General features: G+C 36.0%; 2 protein-coding genes across 2 annotated transcripts; one reads left to right on the top strand and one right to left on the bottom strand.

Moving 5' to 3' along the window:
- Window positions 1-10,058: 10,058 nt before the first annotated feature.
- LOC145800668 (uncharacterized) lies at window positions 10,059-11,000 on the top strand. The gene has a single exon (XM_082890391.1). It carries the CDS (start codon window positions 10,059-10,061, stop codon window positions 10,998-11,000), a length of 942 nt encoding a protein of 313 aa, XP_082746517.1.
- Window positions 11,001-13,472: 2,472 nt separating this feature from the next.
- On the bottom strand, window positions 13,473-13,820 carry LOC114267078 (flowering-promoting factor 1-like protein 2). Its single transcript, XM_028208064.2, has one exon. The coding sequence runs from the start codon at window positions 13,818-13,820 to the stop codon at window positions 13,473-13,475; it is 348 nt and encodes a 115-aa protein (XP_028063865.1).
- Window positions 13,821-16,846: the final 3,026 nt, after the last annotated feature.

Raw genomic sequence — 16,846 nt, 5'->3', positions numbered from 1 at the left:
ACGTAACAGAATAGATAACAGATGTCATCTGAAGCTAAGAATGCCACGAATACATTTCACAAACATTGGACAATCATTCATTCATATAGAAAATAATATTTCAGAAACAGATCATCTTATATCATGCAGAAAATACTTATAATTGAACATAGCTTTACAAAGTTATTACTTACAGATAGCTGGTGGCTCCAAAAAGATGAGTAGAATAGGCAATTCACTTAACTTGAGGTGCGCGACCTACATAACATGACAAATACATACATTGAGCACACGCTCGGATTGTATACAACTTATTTCATTTGTTCTTAGTGTATTTCTAGCCTTTATCCTCGTTATGGTGTCTTAATCTTGGCTTAGGAATGTCTAGGATGGAATGAGAATGCAAAAATGTACTTGAAAACATTTTTTAAAACTTGCTGAAAACAGGGTCTACGCTCGAGTGTGGCTTTCCTTGCTCGGGCGGACATGCAAAATGCGAGGGTCTGCTTAAGCGCAACTTCCTTCACTCGAGTGGTCTGCAAACTTTGAAAAAATACTGGTTGCTTGATTTTTACGCTCAACGGACGCTCGATCCTCGCTCGAGCGTAAGACTCAGAGCTTCACTTGAGCGTGACTTTTGTCGCTTGAGCGATCTACAAAAACACATGAACTTTTGGGAGCATGCATTTCACGCTCGATCGGACTTTTGGTCGCTCGAGCGGAAGTGCACACTCTCAGAGTGGTCGCTTGAGCATGGATTCCTACGCTCGAGCGTAGAAGCAGAATTCTGGATTTCCAGAATTGCTTCCTAGCTGCAAATCTTGATTTCAACACTTCAAAACTTATCATTTGGGCCAAAAACTTGAGGAAACTTGTATAAATTTGGAACACATGGTGAATTAAAGATCATCTCACAAAATTAAGGCTCAAAAGCTTGCCAATTGTGCAAAATAACTCTTCATTTCATTGAAAACATAACATGTATATCATGCAAGCTTTATCTTGCCTTCAAGATTCAAAACCATGATCATTTGCCATAAAATGGTATCAAACAAGTTGAATTTTCCAAATAAAGGTAAGATGAACACATGCATGAGGGAATTTCTTGAAATCAAACTCAAATTGTGCTCAAATGGGCATGCATGCATGATATATTCAAAGTCTCTTAATTCTAACTCAATTCTCATATCAACCCATCTCTACAACTTATATTCTTACATGAACCAACTCAACTACACAACTAAGAGTTTGGTTCCTTACCTCAAGTGTCCAACTATACTCTATAGAGGTAATTATTTGAAGTTCCAAACCAATCTCCAAGTTCTCTAGCAATTCCTTTGCTTGAATTCAACCTTCTCCTAGTCTCTCTCTCTCTCTCTCTCTCTCTCTCTCTCTCTCTCTCACTACACGTTTTGGAGCTTGAAGATGAGGAAATGAGGGTGCAACAATGAACTAGTGGTCTCAAATTAGTCTTATATAAGCTTAATTAAAAGTTGGTTAATTAATTGACATTAATTATTCTAATTTAATCATTCCAAATCGAATTTCAATTAGACCTACCGTAAAATTCTTAAAATTCTAAATAACACATAGATCAAGTCAATTTCTGAATCGGATGCCGATAAGACCTTCATTTCGCAAGCCGAAACGAAAACATGAACAGATTTTCCTATGTTAAACATATATAAACACAAAATAATGCAATGCACATATAATTAATTCAGGATTTCTTCTTAATTACTTGTTAGACATACTTAAGCATGAATTAGCGCTAATCATGGATCGGGGTTGTTACATCGCTACCGTCACTCGCCGCCGTCGATTCGATGCTCGCTGCTGTTTACCACTACTCACAGTCGAGAGAGAGAAAGAGAGAGAGAGAGAGAGAGAGAGAGAGAGAGAGAGTCGTAAGAAGAGATGGGATTTTTGATAGGGTTTTTGGTTCAAAATATTATGGATTTTTGATATTGGGGATTTTTGGTTGAATGGGGGAAAAATGAGCGCGAAGGGAAAATCACGTTTTGGTTTTTTTTTTTTTTTTTTGCGACGTCAAGTTTTATCGTCACAAATAAAAATTTAAACAATAAATTTTTTATTTGCAACGAGGGAATTGTAATCGCCAAAAACCTTTATTTGCAACGGGGAGGTTGCCGTTGCAAAAAATGGGCATTATTTGCGACTACGGTTGTTGCCGTTGCACAAACTTGCATTTTTGTGACAGGAAGTGCTGCCCTCACTAAAACCCGATATATTGGCGACGACAAGTGGTGCCGTCGCAAATGCTTCCGTGTTATTTTCCCCATTTTCTTGTAGTGTGTAGGTCTTTGGCTTATTGTATTCACAATCCACTTCACGTAAACCCCTCCATCTCCCCCTTTCTTTCTTACCACTCTTTCTCCTGTTCTACTGGCTAGGGGACCTCAAAGAAATTTTCCTCCAATTCAATCCCCCTAAAATGTTAAAGGCACATTAATACTTAAGAGTTTTACAATTTACAAAGGTAAAGACATGTTTTTGATTGGTCCACACTAAGTGATGTTTTTTCCATCAAGACTTATAATGTGTTGCTCTATGTTTTATTATTATATATCATATTTAGGATTTGTCTTTTACCTACTTTAATTTAATGAGAATTATATTGGTATGAAAATATAAGTTCGATTGTACATGGTGCAAATAAATACTATGGCATGTAACACAACTTTCATTTGCATTCACTTGCATCTCCATTTTAATATAATCATTTTCACTTATTTTTATTAAATGCAATATTTTTTAAACATTTTTTAGGTTAATTATATTATTAACTCTTAGAGTATATGTTTCATTCGATTTGTTATGGTTTTGAATGATAGTGTGGGAGCCAGAAAAAAATATGTATCCGCTCATTGGGGTTAACCCAAACAAAGCCTACAATGGGTCCAGCCCAAACAAATATCACACCCCCCATCTATATAAAAGGGAGGCATCCGGAAGAGAGGTATGTGATCTTTCCCTACACTACACACCAACACTCTTGATTTCCATAGCTTTATTCTTTCAATCAAAGGACTAACTTTAGCATCGGAGAGGCTCCGGTTGGCAACCCCGGTTGGATGGCGCCGATCGTGCTCATCTTTGCAGACACACTAAGACAAAGTTCATCTCTTCGTTGGATCTCTACAACATCCATGTGAGAGGATATTTCATGGTCTCACAATTAGCGCCGTCTGTGGGAAAGAGCTAAAGAATTCAACGAAGAGAAGAATCAATACGACACCCAAGGTACACTTAGGCCAGTGAGCACTAAGGTTAACCGTTCTCTTTCTAAAAAAGGAGACCACAGCTGGGTTTTTGGCTTCTTTCATTCTGATTATGTTTTTTGCTAAAGTTCATGTATACATATATATATGTACACGTCTATGTATGTATCTATTTATGCTCACAGATTTGATCAAACCCTTGTTGAATATTAATATTGCTTAGAAAGGTTGTCAAAACAAGATGAAGTTTGTAGCTGTTTTCTCTCTCTAAAAATGGGTTTCACACCTTTCTTGGTGCAAACATTTTTTCAGTAATACAATATAGTTGTTTGGCTAAATCTACACATGGGTCTGTCCATTCATTTATTTATTCTTCTTTATTTCTCAAAATGGCTGGGTCTTCAGGTTTTCTCTCTCTAGAATTATTCCCAACAAGAGACATTGCCATAGGATGGACCATAAGTTATGATAAAAAAAGTTATTATTATTATTTAATTAATTGTGGTAGTCGGCAAGCTGTATATATGTATATATATATATTTGCATATAAATTCAAACAGTTTGATCTGGAGGCAACTTCAATTGTCATGAACGGCTCATGATGACGCCGACCAAAATCTTGACAAAACCGAAGATATCCAAATTCACCCCTGGTCGTTATTTATTTATTTATCTCTCGGCTAAAATAAAATTAGTAGATCTTCCCATATAATATGAAGTTAACATATATTGTTTATTTATTTATCTCTCGGCTTCATATGTTTTCAATTCTGCGTTTGCAGGTAATAATAATAAAAAAAAAAAAAAAACAACAACAACAACAACAAATATATATATATACTTGCATGCATACGAAACTTTATTAATCACCGGCTGGGTTCAAGAATCACGTATTGCAATTATACCATCTTCACCCTCTCTAGAAGTCTCATCGGCAAGAAAATTTGACAATGTTAGAGCCACTTCAATTACCATAAAGGCTCATCATATTTCCTTTCCTTAAACTTCTAACTCTATCTCTTTAGGTATAATTTCACCAATTTATTGTTTATATAAAACTATGATCTTTACTAAAGTTTTTTCATAGTTTGAGTTGGATTGGGTCACTGTTATTGTTCGGCGAAAACAAAGCCAAACGGAGATGATCAAGTATTCTCGACCAAAGAGTTGTCGAAGTATTTCGGCAAGCCCACGTTGCCAACATGCCGACCACGTATTTGGCAAGCCAAGAAGGGAATTGCTGCACATTTGTTCTCGGCCAGTCAAACTCAAAGCGAAGGCTGACCACTGGCTTGCGGCAAGTGAGTTAACTCACTTTCGGTATAGACATGATGCTGCCCAGTCGACAGCTCTGCCAACGACTGGAACACTCAATTCCATAACATTCGGCCAAACGGACAGAGCTATTAGGCAATCCAGCAAGACTTTCCATTTATATTGCACTTCGGCAATACTGAGAACTCATAGCCAATTGCTCGGCAAAGCTCCAAAACTACTTTGCATGTCATTTATTTGGCTTATTTATTCGGCATATCATTCAGCAATTTGGCTAACATTATTCGGCACAAAACTACATGCTCGGCTCAAAACTACATGCTCGTAACATGCTCCATAGCATTGGACATCCTTGGCACAAAACTACAATTATTAACGTGCCTACCTCTTTGGCGAAAATCTCATGCTTATTATCTCGACATAGAACTAGCATCTAGGCTTGCCAAAATCAACGTCTGAATATACAAGAGGATTCGTATCAAATCAAGGAGTCCAAACCCACCAACCCGAGCAGCCAAGAAGAAACCAAAGTTCACTGGAAACTGCGAAACGGACCACATTTTCCGAACATTAAAATTTTCAAAGTTATCGAAATCAAGCTTTGATCATCCCAATGTGAAGTACTCATCGAGATGAATCCAATGCAACAAACCACGTCAAAATCGGTACTAAAATGAAGCCGTACGGGCCGATCAAAGTTTGCCCAAAAAATGAATTATTTCGCTAGAGAAAACGACCCAGCAAGCAATGAAGAAATAATCCTGTGCGTCGCAGTTGCCTTACACCCTGTTGATCTGAACCCTCATATCCATTTTGGCTACAATTATGCCATCAGGAGTATGATCATAGCGATCTAATAATCCTTTCCAGCTATTTGATGCATTCTGAGTCCATTCGTACGGTCAGAATTTGCAAATTCAGCTATATATATATATATATATATATATATTTGCAGATTTCATTCAAAAATTGAGCGCGATGGCTCACTTCGCATATCATTAAGCACCCTACTTTGTCTCGGCTTCATTCCGATATCGCCACGACACCGAACAGGGGCACAGAATCCGTTTCAAATTGTTATCGACCTACTCGGCAATTTTGGCCCAAGTCAATTTTATTTCTTTCGAATAACAAATCTTACTCAAAAGCAATGGGGCAAATATACATTGGACAAGAAACTCAACTTCAATAAATTGGCAACCATTGCCAACCAAGTTCTTAGCAAATCCAACTCCAAAGGGATGCCGATACATCGCGAAACTAAGAAAAATCACCGACCAAAAGATCGGCACAATCACCGACCCAAGTGTAGCTGACCAATTTTTCGGCAAAATTACATTATCTATGGAAACGGACACCGATGTTTTGACACTAGTTACTCGGCAGTGGATCAACTTTACATGGCAATATTATTCGACACCACTATTAATTCAACATTATGTATGATCATTATTCAGCCGTGCATCAACTTTATTTGGCTAAACAACATTGTTGGTCAACTTTATGCATTGTCAAACTTTATGCAGCAACATTGGCCACAGTATTTGGCAACTTCATATGCCTAACAACATTATTTGGCAAAACAATTGCCCACTGGGACATCTTAGTCAATTTTTCGCTTTCCAATTGAGGCACATCAGCCAATCATCATCTCGGCACCTTTGATATGCATGCATACTCAGCCAACTTGGTACAAACATTACAACGACATTTACTTGAATTCCACACTCCCGTTCCTTTTCACACCGCTCCAAGCAAACGCCAGTTTTGGGGCAATACATTACACACTTGGTAGTCGGGCGTTAGCACCTGGCAGGCGGCAATTCACATTTGGCAATCAGCAGTTCGCATATTGTTGTGCGCTGTCATTTTACCAAAGCCGAATCTTCCCTGCAACATAAGGCACTGGGAATTTGCATTCCTTCCGACTAACACTTGTCATTCGAAAGCAATGGGGCAAGTATACCTTGGACTAAACCCAAACCGAGACTAAACGCAAACCAAGCAACTCGGCAATTAAATAGTTGGCCCAATATCTACTTGACAATTCCTTACAAGCGAAGCAATATTATTTGTGATTAACACGTCTACCTCATTTGGTATGCATTATTCAAAATCCTTGCAATATTAGCACTTGATCGCCACTTAAAATTAGCTTAAGTCTCCGAGTATAACGTAATCTTCGCACTCGGCATGGAGCGCCATCAACAAAGGCCTACAACCATGCCCAGGGGTTAGAATACCGCAGGCCTTCACCCTCACTCGGGGTAATAATACCGCAGGCCTACACCTGCGCCCGGGGGTAATAATACCGCGGCCTACAGCCCTTGCCCGGGGGTAACAATTCTGTGGCCCATCATTATGATTTGTTTGGAACTCATGTGATATAATTTCATCCTATGATAGACATATGTATATTTGTACATACATTCAAGACATACGTACATTTATACATATATTCAAGACATACGTACATTTATGCATACATTCAAGCATACATGCAGTTATTCATTCATACATTATATTCATTTATCCAGAGTGTTCTTTATCAAAAAACCTAACAGATATTTGAACAACGTAACTCGGCTAGAAAAACTCTCATTCCTTCTACCGCAAACAATGAAAGTTTTGGAGCAATTGTAGGAGCCAGAAAAAAATATGTATTCGCTCATTGGGGTTAACTCAAACTAGGCCTACAATGGGTCTAGCCCAAACAAATATCACAACCCCCTATCTATATAAAAGGGGGGCATCCCAGAAGAAAGGTATGTGATCTTTCCCTACACTACACACCAACACTCTTGATTTCCATAGCTTTATTCTTTCAATCAAAAGACTAACTTTAGTATCGGAGTGTCTCCGGCCGGCAACCCTGGTTGGGTGGCGCCGATCATGCTCATCTTTGCAGACACACTGAGACAAAGTTCATCTCTTCGTTGGATCTCTACAACATCCATGTGAGAGGATATTTCATAGTCTCATAGATGGAAAAACCTTTAAATTACACCTTTAAAGTTTACTTATTTATTAAAAAAATAAAGGTATTTTATTTATTAAATTTTATTTTTAGAGTGAGGTTGAGTAAAGGGGGTAGCATTGGAAGAGCAAAGCAAGTTGCAATAGCCTATTACATTTTTTTAGTAACAAGATACAGTCTAGCAACTAGAATAGGACAAAAGCACCAGATTTAATGGGGTGTTAGAATGTTTACTATAGTAGTTAGGAAGAACACCGACCAATTTACTACTAGTACTTCTAACTGAAGGCGAACAACCAGCATTGTTATGAAATTAGCGACTGGCTTAAAATTAAAAAAGGATTCAAGTGTATCTTGATAGTTGAGAGGATGTAACAATGAGTAAAAGCTACTACTATTATGATTTGTTGACGATTATAAATTTGTGTCTTCTATTTTGGGTATTACTGAATCTAACCTAACTTTCATCAATCGCACTCAAGTGGAGCACTCAACTATGGCAACGCTTCTTTGAGGGTTAGGTTAGTCAATACAGTCTGAGATGTGTTTGTTAATAAAATCACCATAGGAATGGAGTTTTTTCAATAGAGTGGAGGTCAACTAATTAAAAAAGAGGCTCTACTTATCAGGCCCGGCCCTGGCCATAGGCTCACAAGGCCATGGCTTAGGGCCCCTCAAAATAGGCCCAAAAAAGAGGCCCCTCCTATTAATATTTAGTATAATATGTTAGGTATGTTTTAAGTCCAAAAAAAATTAAAAAAAGGCCCAAACTAACTTAATTTTTTTGACCCATTAAAAGGCCAATAGTTAAGGCCCAGCCCAACACTTTGAAAGGCCCTTTTTTTTTTCTAATTCCTAACACTAACCCTATCTTCTCTTAATCCTAATAGCACCAGCAGCCTAAGCTAACAAACACAAAGCAAAGCAACGAAGCAACAGCAGCACACGGACGGACGAAGCAGCAAGCACAGGTAAATTTTTTTTTTTCTATTCAATTAATTAAAAATTTATCTTGTCTTTTGCACAATTAATTGCTATTATAATATTGGTATTTACATCATCAAAAAGAATTTGTTTAAGTTTAATAGTTCACATCACATAATTTAAAAGTTTTCTGATTTATGTTTTGTTAAGTGGTGGTGCTCTTGATTTGAATTTTGATTTAAAAAAATATTTTGATCTCAGCACAACAAGCACAGGTAATTTTTTTTCCTATTCAATTAATTAAATATTTGTCTTGTCTTTTGCACAATTAATTGCTATTATAATATTGGTATTTACATTATCAAGAAGAATTTGTTTAAGTTTAATAGTTCACATCACATAATTTAAAAGTTTTGTGTTTTGTTAAGTGGTGGTGCTCTTGTTTTGAATTTTGATCTAAAAAAATATTTTGATCTTAACTCATCATGACTCTTAAAAGAAATTATCCGTCTGGATTCGCAAAAAGGAAAAAGAAGAAAAGAGTCAAAAAATTAGTTGAGTGTCAAAGAGAAGCTATTGATAAATTCTTTACGAGTGACAAACAAACAGAACAATCAGTTGAAGACTTGAATAGTGAAGAATTTGAAACTTCGGTGAATAATGAAAATGAAAATTTGGTGGATAATGAGAATGAAAATTTGGTGGATGAAAAAGGAAATGGGGAATTTGGGAGTGCAGAAGCCAATCAAGATGATGAGATGAATACGGAATGTGAGCATTCAAATATAGATGATCCAGGGACTTGGAAAATAATTGACCACAATTTATGAGATTTTTTAGTCGAAAGAGGTCCTGTAAGAAGAAATTGTGAGTTCAACTTTCCTAAGGATGACTCTTCTAGGCATAGGCATTTCTCACCTGTTCATTACATTCGACATTTACCAAATGGAGAAAAATTTGATAGGACATGGCTGATATACTCGGAACTTCTGGATAGAGTATTTTGCTTTTGTTGTAAGTTGTTTAAGCAGGAGGGCAATAAGACTCAATTGGCTACCAAAGGATTTAAAGATTGGAGAAATATTGGTGAGAGACTTAAAGGCCATGAAAGTGATAACGAGCACATTACTTGCATAAGCAAATGGATTGAGTTGGAGGAAAGATTGGGAAAGCATCAAACAATAGATAAAAGTATACAAGAACAAGTTTACAAAGAAAGAGAGCACTTGAGACGGGTTTTATTGATGATAATTGCAGTTGTGAAAACACTTGCCAAGAATAATTTGCCTTTTCGTGGAAGCCATGAGAAGATTTATGAAGAGAGCAATTGACTTTTTTTAAGCATAATTGAAATGATTGGCGAGTTTGATCCAACGATGGAACAACACTTGCGGCAGATAGAAAATGGTGAGATTCATTACCATTATTTGAGTCACAAAATTCAAAATGAGATCATACAAATGTTGGCCGGGGAAGTCAAAAGTGCAATTTTGTTGATAATCAAACTAGAAAAATACTTTTCGGTCATACTTGATTGTACACCGGATATAAGCCATCAAGAACAAATGTCTCTTGTTGTATGATGAGTGGATGTTTCAACAAGTCCAATTAAAGTGAAAGAGTTTTTTTTGGAATTCTTGAATGTGCATCATACATTGGGGATGGGACTTTTTGATAAACTTCAAAAAGCATTAGTTAACCTTCAACTTGATATTGGTGACTTAAGAGGGCAAGGATATGACAATGGCTCTAACATGAAAGGCAAAAACAAAGGTGTTCAAACAAGAGTACTTCAAGTAAATCCTAGAGCATTCTATACGTCGTGTGATTGTCATAGTCTTAACCTTGTGCTTTGTGATATGGCCAACTCTTGCTCTGAAGCAAAAACGTTTTTTGGTGTGATACAACGCATATATGTATTGTTTTCATCTTCCATTCAACGTTGGGCAATTTTAAAAAATAATCTAAAGCAAGGCCTCACGGTTAAGTCGTTGTCGCAAACACATTGGGAAAGTCGCATTGAAAGTATTAAACCACTAAGATACCATGCTTCAAAAATAAGAGGTGCTTTAGTTGACTTGTACAACAATCCTACCACAGATTCGATTACAAAAAGTGAAGCTAAATCCCTGGTAACTCATGAACTTGAGACTTTTGAGTTCTTGTTTAGTATTATAATTTGGTATAATTTGTTGTTTCATGTGAACTCTGTTAGCAAGCTTTTTCAAAGTGAAGATATAGATATAGCAATTGCTGTAAAACAGCTAGATGAGCTTGTTAAGTATGTTGCAATGTATAGAGAACTTGGTTTCATGGAGGCTATGGTTGAAGCTAAAGAAATGGCAAGTGAATTGGGAATTGAACCTACATTTGTTGAAAAACGCATTATTTCTGGAAAGAAACAATTTGATGAGAATGTTAGCGAAGAGGTGACCCAGTCGGTTGAAGAGTCATTTAGAGTTGGTTACTTCCTTTATTTTGTTAATCAAGCCCTTTGTTCACTCAAAAATAGGTTCGAACAATTCAAAGTATATGAGACAAACTTTGGCTTTTTGTTTGACTTGAAAAAGTGCAGCGATGAATCGTTGAAAACGGGTGTGTGAACCTTGAAGAATTTTTAAAACATATTGAGATTTCCGATATTGATGGAAGAGATTTATTGATGAAGCTAAAAGTCTTGAAAGAGAGATTGCCAAAAGATGTCAATAAACCAATTGAAGTGTTCAATCATCTGCAGTTGATGGCAAATTGTTTCCCAAATTCATGGGTTGCTTATAGGATACTTTTGACTATTCCGGTTACAGTTGCATAGGGGGAAAAAAGCTTTTCAAAGTTGAAAATCATCAAAAATTACCTTCGATCAACTATGTCACAAGAAAGATTGAATGGATTAGCATTTTTATCCATTGAAAATGATTTTGCAAAAAAAAACTAGATTATGCAAGTATGATTGATTTATTTGCTTCTAAAAATAAAAGAAGAGTGAGGATCAAGTGATATTTATTAGTTATTATAATGTAATGTTAAGTATTTTTGTGATTTTAATACAAACCTTTTGTCCTTTACCTTAATTTTTTTTTTCATTCAATAAAAAAAATGTGAAAGGCCCAGAAATTTAGTAGTTGATTTTCGACTTTAGGTCCCGAAAATCTCAGGACCGGGCCTGCTACTTATTATAGATGAATACACCACGAGATGAAAATGCATTCATGATGTTGTCACATAAAGTTGACCTCATGTTAGGAATATGAGGTATCACTGGTTAATTTGATCTGAAAATATTAAATATGTTCAAAAGTGGCTCGTGTCTGAGTGTATATATTAACCATCAAAATAGGAGGTAAATTATGGGGGGGGAGGGAAGTTGCACTTTGTCATTCAGAGGGTTTTCTCAATAATTTTATTTTTAAGGTGTAATTTAAGTTTCTAAATTTACCTCTCATCTTGATGGCTAATACCAACATCATGAGACAAAGGAGCACATTAGATACATTTAATATATTGAGAATGAAATTGATATGGTTAAAATATTGTGGTACATATTAATATAGAGCATATATTTAGGGATTAATAGTGTAATTAATCTTTATATATAACAAATTTAAAATAATTACACATTCTTATTAAAGTAATCGTCTAAAAAAAATATAATTATTTTAAAACACAGATGGCCCTAAATTGTTGATATCAAAAAGTAGCCTTGTGGTGATTGGATTATGATTCTCTCTTGCCTGTCCCATGAGAATTATTTGGCTTGTTGTCTTATTTATATAAACTAATCCAGTGGTCAACTTTTACCCATCAATTCATCACAAAACCAAAAAGTGTGGGCAGGAGGTGAGGTGAGGTGGGTTCAATTTCACAACCTTAAGAATATATGAACCTCTCATTAAATTCATTGCTATTCAGTGATGATGAGAAGAACATAACACCAACTAGTTCAGATGCTTTCGTTCAAGTGAAAACAAGAAAGTACCCAATCACTTTTCCAGACATACTTTTGTTGTTTTTCATTTACGACTACTTTTATTTGTATATATATGAAGAATCTCAAACAGCTCAAACTTGACTTGTGCTTACAAATTTTATGCATATATAATTACGTGGGTGATATATATTGGGTAAAAGTCTGCTGAAAACGGCACAAGGATCGTGGTTATGTGACCTGGCATATATACTGATTAGCAACTACGTAATATGTATATGAAGAATCATATTCATAAAATAATTTATAAATAGAAAATTTATACAAAAATTTAATATATGGGAGTTAACTTGGTTGACCACCATAACTTTCTTAAGAACTTATAAGTTCAACCCCCCTTACAAGAGTTTTTTTTTTGGTGGATCCCCTTACGAGAGTTGAATTGAGAGGATAAACACTTGATAATTTGTAAAGGATGGGGGGACTAACTCTCATACGAATGAATCTATTAACTAACAACTGATTTTCGTCAATCAAAATATATATATATATATTCAAATTATAAGTGGCACTGTTGGCTCATTATAACTCAAAAATTAAATTTACTTTTCAAGCTTAATGATCAATCAACCAATCACTTTCATGAGTTATTTTTTTTTTCTTCTTTCATAGACTTTTTAATTATCAATCAATCATGTCACTTATATATCACTAAATTTATAAAGTCTAGAATTTTAATCGGCAAAGATGTAATTTCTTATATATCGTAATTCTTATTTTTGAGTATTATAAAGATGCCACAACATTTGAATAAAAAATTTGTAGATACTTTCATGATAGCAATAGTAACAGGAAACTTCATGGCATTATATATATATTCCAAGCAACAAAGCCATGTTTAGGAGCTTACAAAGGATGACAATATGTAGCTTACACAGACACAGACACTGATACACACACACTGCCTGATAGATACTCACACCAGCAGCTCATACAGTTATTTGTTGAATATATATTACAAGACAAGAAAGCAGACTAGAGAAGAGGGCATAAACACTGGGGAGGGAGGGATCGAAACACAGGAGTCGGAAACAAACAACCAAACAAACAACACAGACATATAACGAATTACCAAGTGCGAGGTTTGGATTCATATCTCTCGGACGTGGAAGACGTTGGGATTTTTGATGACAATGTCATACATGTGAACTGAACTGAACCTGGAAAAGTCCCTAGGAAGTGAGATTAGATCATTGCCAGATTGCTTGTGGAATTGGAAGAGGTCTGGGCCACCTCCATAGTACCTTTCCCAACCCAAGGAGGTTAGGATTCGCTCCAGCGATGTGTATGATGAAACCACTTCCCCACTTGCCAAGTACACCAACGCTGTTCTCCTCCCGGACGCGTTGCCTTGCCTTCCGTCCTGCTGCTCAGCCGCTGATCGATTCTCCACTCGCCGATACACTCCATTCTCTTCGAACACCCATACACCCGACATTTTCTTTTCTTTTTTTAAAAAAAAAAATAAAAATTAATATTGGGTCTTTTCTTGGTAGGAAATTTTAGTTTGGACTTACTAAGTTTGTTAGTTTGTTTTTCTTGGTATGCTCTGGTGTGGTTTGGGGTATCGGAAGAGAAAGAAAGGAAGGAATGGCACTTCTCTTGGATATGTGTGGGTTGGTTGGTGAAAGATGAGGCACTGTGGGAGGGCTACATATAGGGTGTCATGGGGGACATATTAAACAAGGGCAAAATACGCTCACTCTTTGGAGTGGGGCACAAAAGGAATTAGAGTGATAATATTTACATTAATAGCTTACTTGTACCAAATTAAAATATAATTTTTTAAGATTTAAAAGAAAATACAATAAATTCTACCAATTTTACATACTTGCACTATTTTGGAAAGATGGTTATAATTAGCTTTTTGGTTAACAGCTTTTTGTGAGATAGTGAAGTGTGTTATAATATGGGAAGTGGATTATAATCCACTTCCCAAAAGACCCCTAACTTCTATTTTGATAAGCTCAAAAAAACTAAGACCGATAAAGATGATATGAAGGCGCAAAGATATAAGGTAAAATATTAATTTTAATATAAAAAAGATAACAACATTATTTTTTTATTCATATGACTAACGAATTTCTGATAAAAACTGAATTAAATGTTATATAAATTAAAATTATAAAAGAATCATATGTAATTATGTAGAACGTATATGACTTATTATATTTTCTTCAAACATAAGAATGATTAATAATTTATCCCTTTATTTTTATAATAAAAAGTATACTATGATCTGGTGGGCATTGGAGAAGAAAGAGATAATAAAAGGTTACATTGATGTGATAAGGGATATGTATGAAAGTGTTGTGACCACTATTAGATCTCCTGCTGGAGACGAGTGATTTTCAATTTATGTAGGGTTACACCAATGATCAATCTTAAGTCCGTATATTTTTACTTTAGTTATGGATGATTTGGCGTGCAATATTCAGGATAATACGCCATGGTGTTTGCTTTTTGTAGATGATATCGTGTTAGTAAATGATGCTAGAGAAGGATTTAACACTATGAAAGATTTTCACATTCTTTGCAAACTTACATATGGGATTAATAGCTCCTTTATCACTCTTATCTCCAAAATTGAAAATCCTGTGGGATTGGGGGACTACAGACCTATCAGTTTGGTGGGCTCCATTTATAAGATCCTTTCAAAAGTCTGAGTACACAGGCTGAAAAAAGTTATTCCCGAAGTTATTGGTGCCACTCAGTCTGCTTTTCTTGGAGATAGGAATATTTTGGATGGTGTACTAATTACCAATGAAGTTGTGGATGGCTGGAAAAAATCCAAGAAGAAAGGTATCATTATCAAACTTGATTTCGAAAAAGCATTTGATTCGATCAATTGGAACTTCCTTTTTTCCTTACTCTCTAACTTTGGGTTTGGTTCAAAATGGCTTTCTTGGATGAAAGAATGTATTTCCTCAGCAAGGCTTTCTGTTCTAGTCAATGGATCTCCAACTGCAGAATTTTCTCCACAAAGAGGTTTGAGGCAGGGTGACCCCCTTTCACCATTTCTATTCAACTTAGTAGTAGAAGGGCTCAACATACTAATGACTAAAGCTTATGAGTTGAATCTTCTTAAGGGTGTGAAAATTGAGAGGAAGGAAGTAGTCATTTCCCACCTTCAATTTGCTGATGACTCAATTATCTTCTGTGAAGCAGATAGGAAGCAAGTAGTGAACATTAAAAGAGTGTTAAGATGCTTTGAGTTGCTATCTGGACTGAAAATAAATTATCACAAAAGTTTATTATATGGAGTTGGTGTTGATGAAGGGTTACTTTTTTCCTTTGTTGATCTCCTTAATTGTAAGGTGCAAGGGCTACCATTAAAATTCTTGGGTTTACCTCTTGGTGCAAATCCTGGAAGAAAGTCCACCCGGAAACCTATTTTAGACAAATTCAAGTCAAGACTAGTAGGGTGGAAGAGAAGACTACTATCCTTCGCAGGTAGGCTTACCTCAATCAAATCAATGTTGTCTCATCTACCAATCTATTATCTATCCCTTTTCAAAATGTCTGTGGGAGTGGCCAAAGAGCTAGAGAAAATTGAAGCAAATTTCCTATGGGGAGGTTTTGACCTAAAGAAGAAAATTCATATGGTGAAGTGGATAGATGTCACTAAAAGCACAACTCTTAGAGGATTAAGAATAAGAAGAATCACTGATGTTAATGCTAGCCTTTTATTAAAATGGTGGTGGAAGTTTGGAAGTGATTTCACTGCTCTTTGGAGAAAGATACTTTGTAGCAAATACGTGATTGATGAATTCAGGTGGCAACCATCTTTGAGGACTTCCTGCAATTACTCTAGAGTATGGAGTGATGTCATCTCCCTTACCATTCACAAGCAACCCCTCTGCAATTTCTTTTTGGACAACTTTCTCAAGTTGGTGATGGAAGAAGAGTCAGATTTTGGCTGGATAAATGGTGTGGAAACTTCTACCTAAAAGATGAATTTCCTAGTCTTTTTAGATTATCAACAAATAAGGAGACACACTACCTTTGTACTATGCAAGAAGATCAACTTCAGGGGATTGGAATTTATCATTTAGAAGAGATCCATATGAATGGGAAAATGAGGAGATTGCTAGGTTGTCAAATGTATTATCAGCTGCTCCCTTACTCAGGAATGGGGTGAATGACAGTCCTGTTTGGCTGGGTTCAAACTCAGGTATTTTTAAAGCTGCTGATGTGTATAAATTTTGCTTTACTTCTCTTGGTCCCAAGTTCTCAATCTGCAAATTCATATGGAATAAAGACATCCCTTCCAAAATTCAATTCTTCAGCTGGTTAGCATGGAGAGACAGAATCAAATCAGCTGTTTTCCTTCAGAAATTTGGGATTTTTGGTATCAATGCTACCACTTTATGCACTTTCTGCAGAACAGAACCTGAGCCAGCTACTCATCTACTTCTTTTCTGCCCATTTTCCTGGAACATTTGGGCAGAAATGATGCAGTGG

The sequence above is a fragment of the Camellia sinensis genome, chromosome 10 (assembly GCF_055761805.1).
Source record: "Camellia sinensis isolate YWXY chromosome 10, ASM5576180v1, whole genome shotgun sequence".
Classification (NCBI taxonomy): Eukaryota; Viridiplantae; Streptophyta; class Magnoliopsida; order Ericales; family Theaceae; genus Camellia; species Camellia sinensis.
The sequence above is the reverse complement of the archived record's forward strand: the minus strand, read 5'-3'. Positions and strand labels throughout refer to the sequence as shown.

What these genes read in the sequence shown, in the direction of transcription:
- LOC145800668 (XM_082890391.1), top strand. Translation starts at nt 10,059, where the DNA reads ATGGGACTTTTTGATAAACTTCAAAAAGCATTAGTTAACCTTCAACTT.
- LOC114267078 (XM_028208064.2), bottom strand. Translation starts at nt 13,820, where the DNA reads ATGTCGGGTGTATGGGTGTTCGAAGAGAATGGAGTGTATCGGCGAGTG.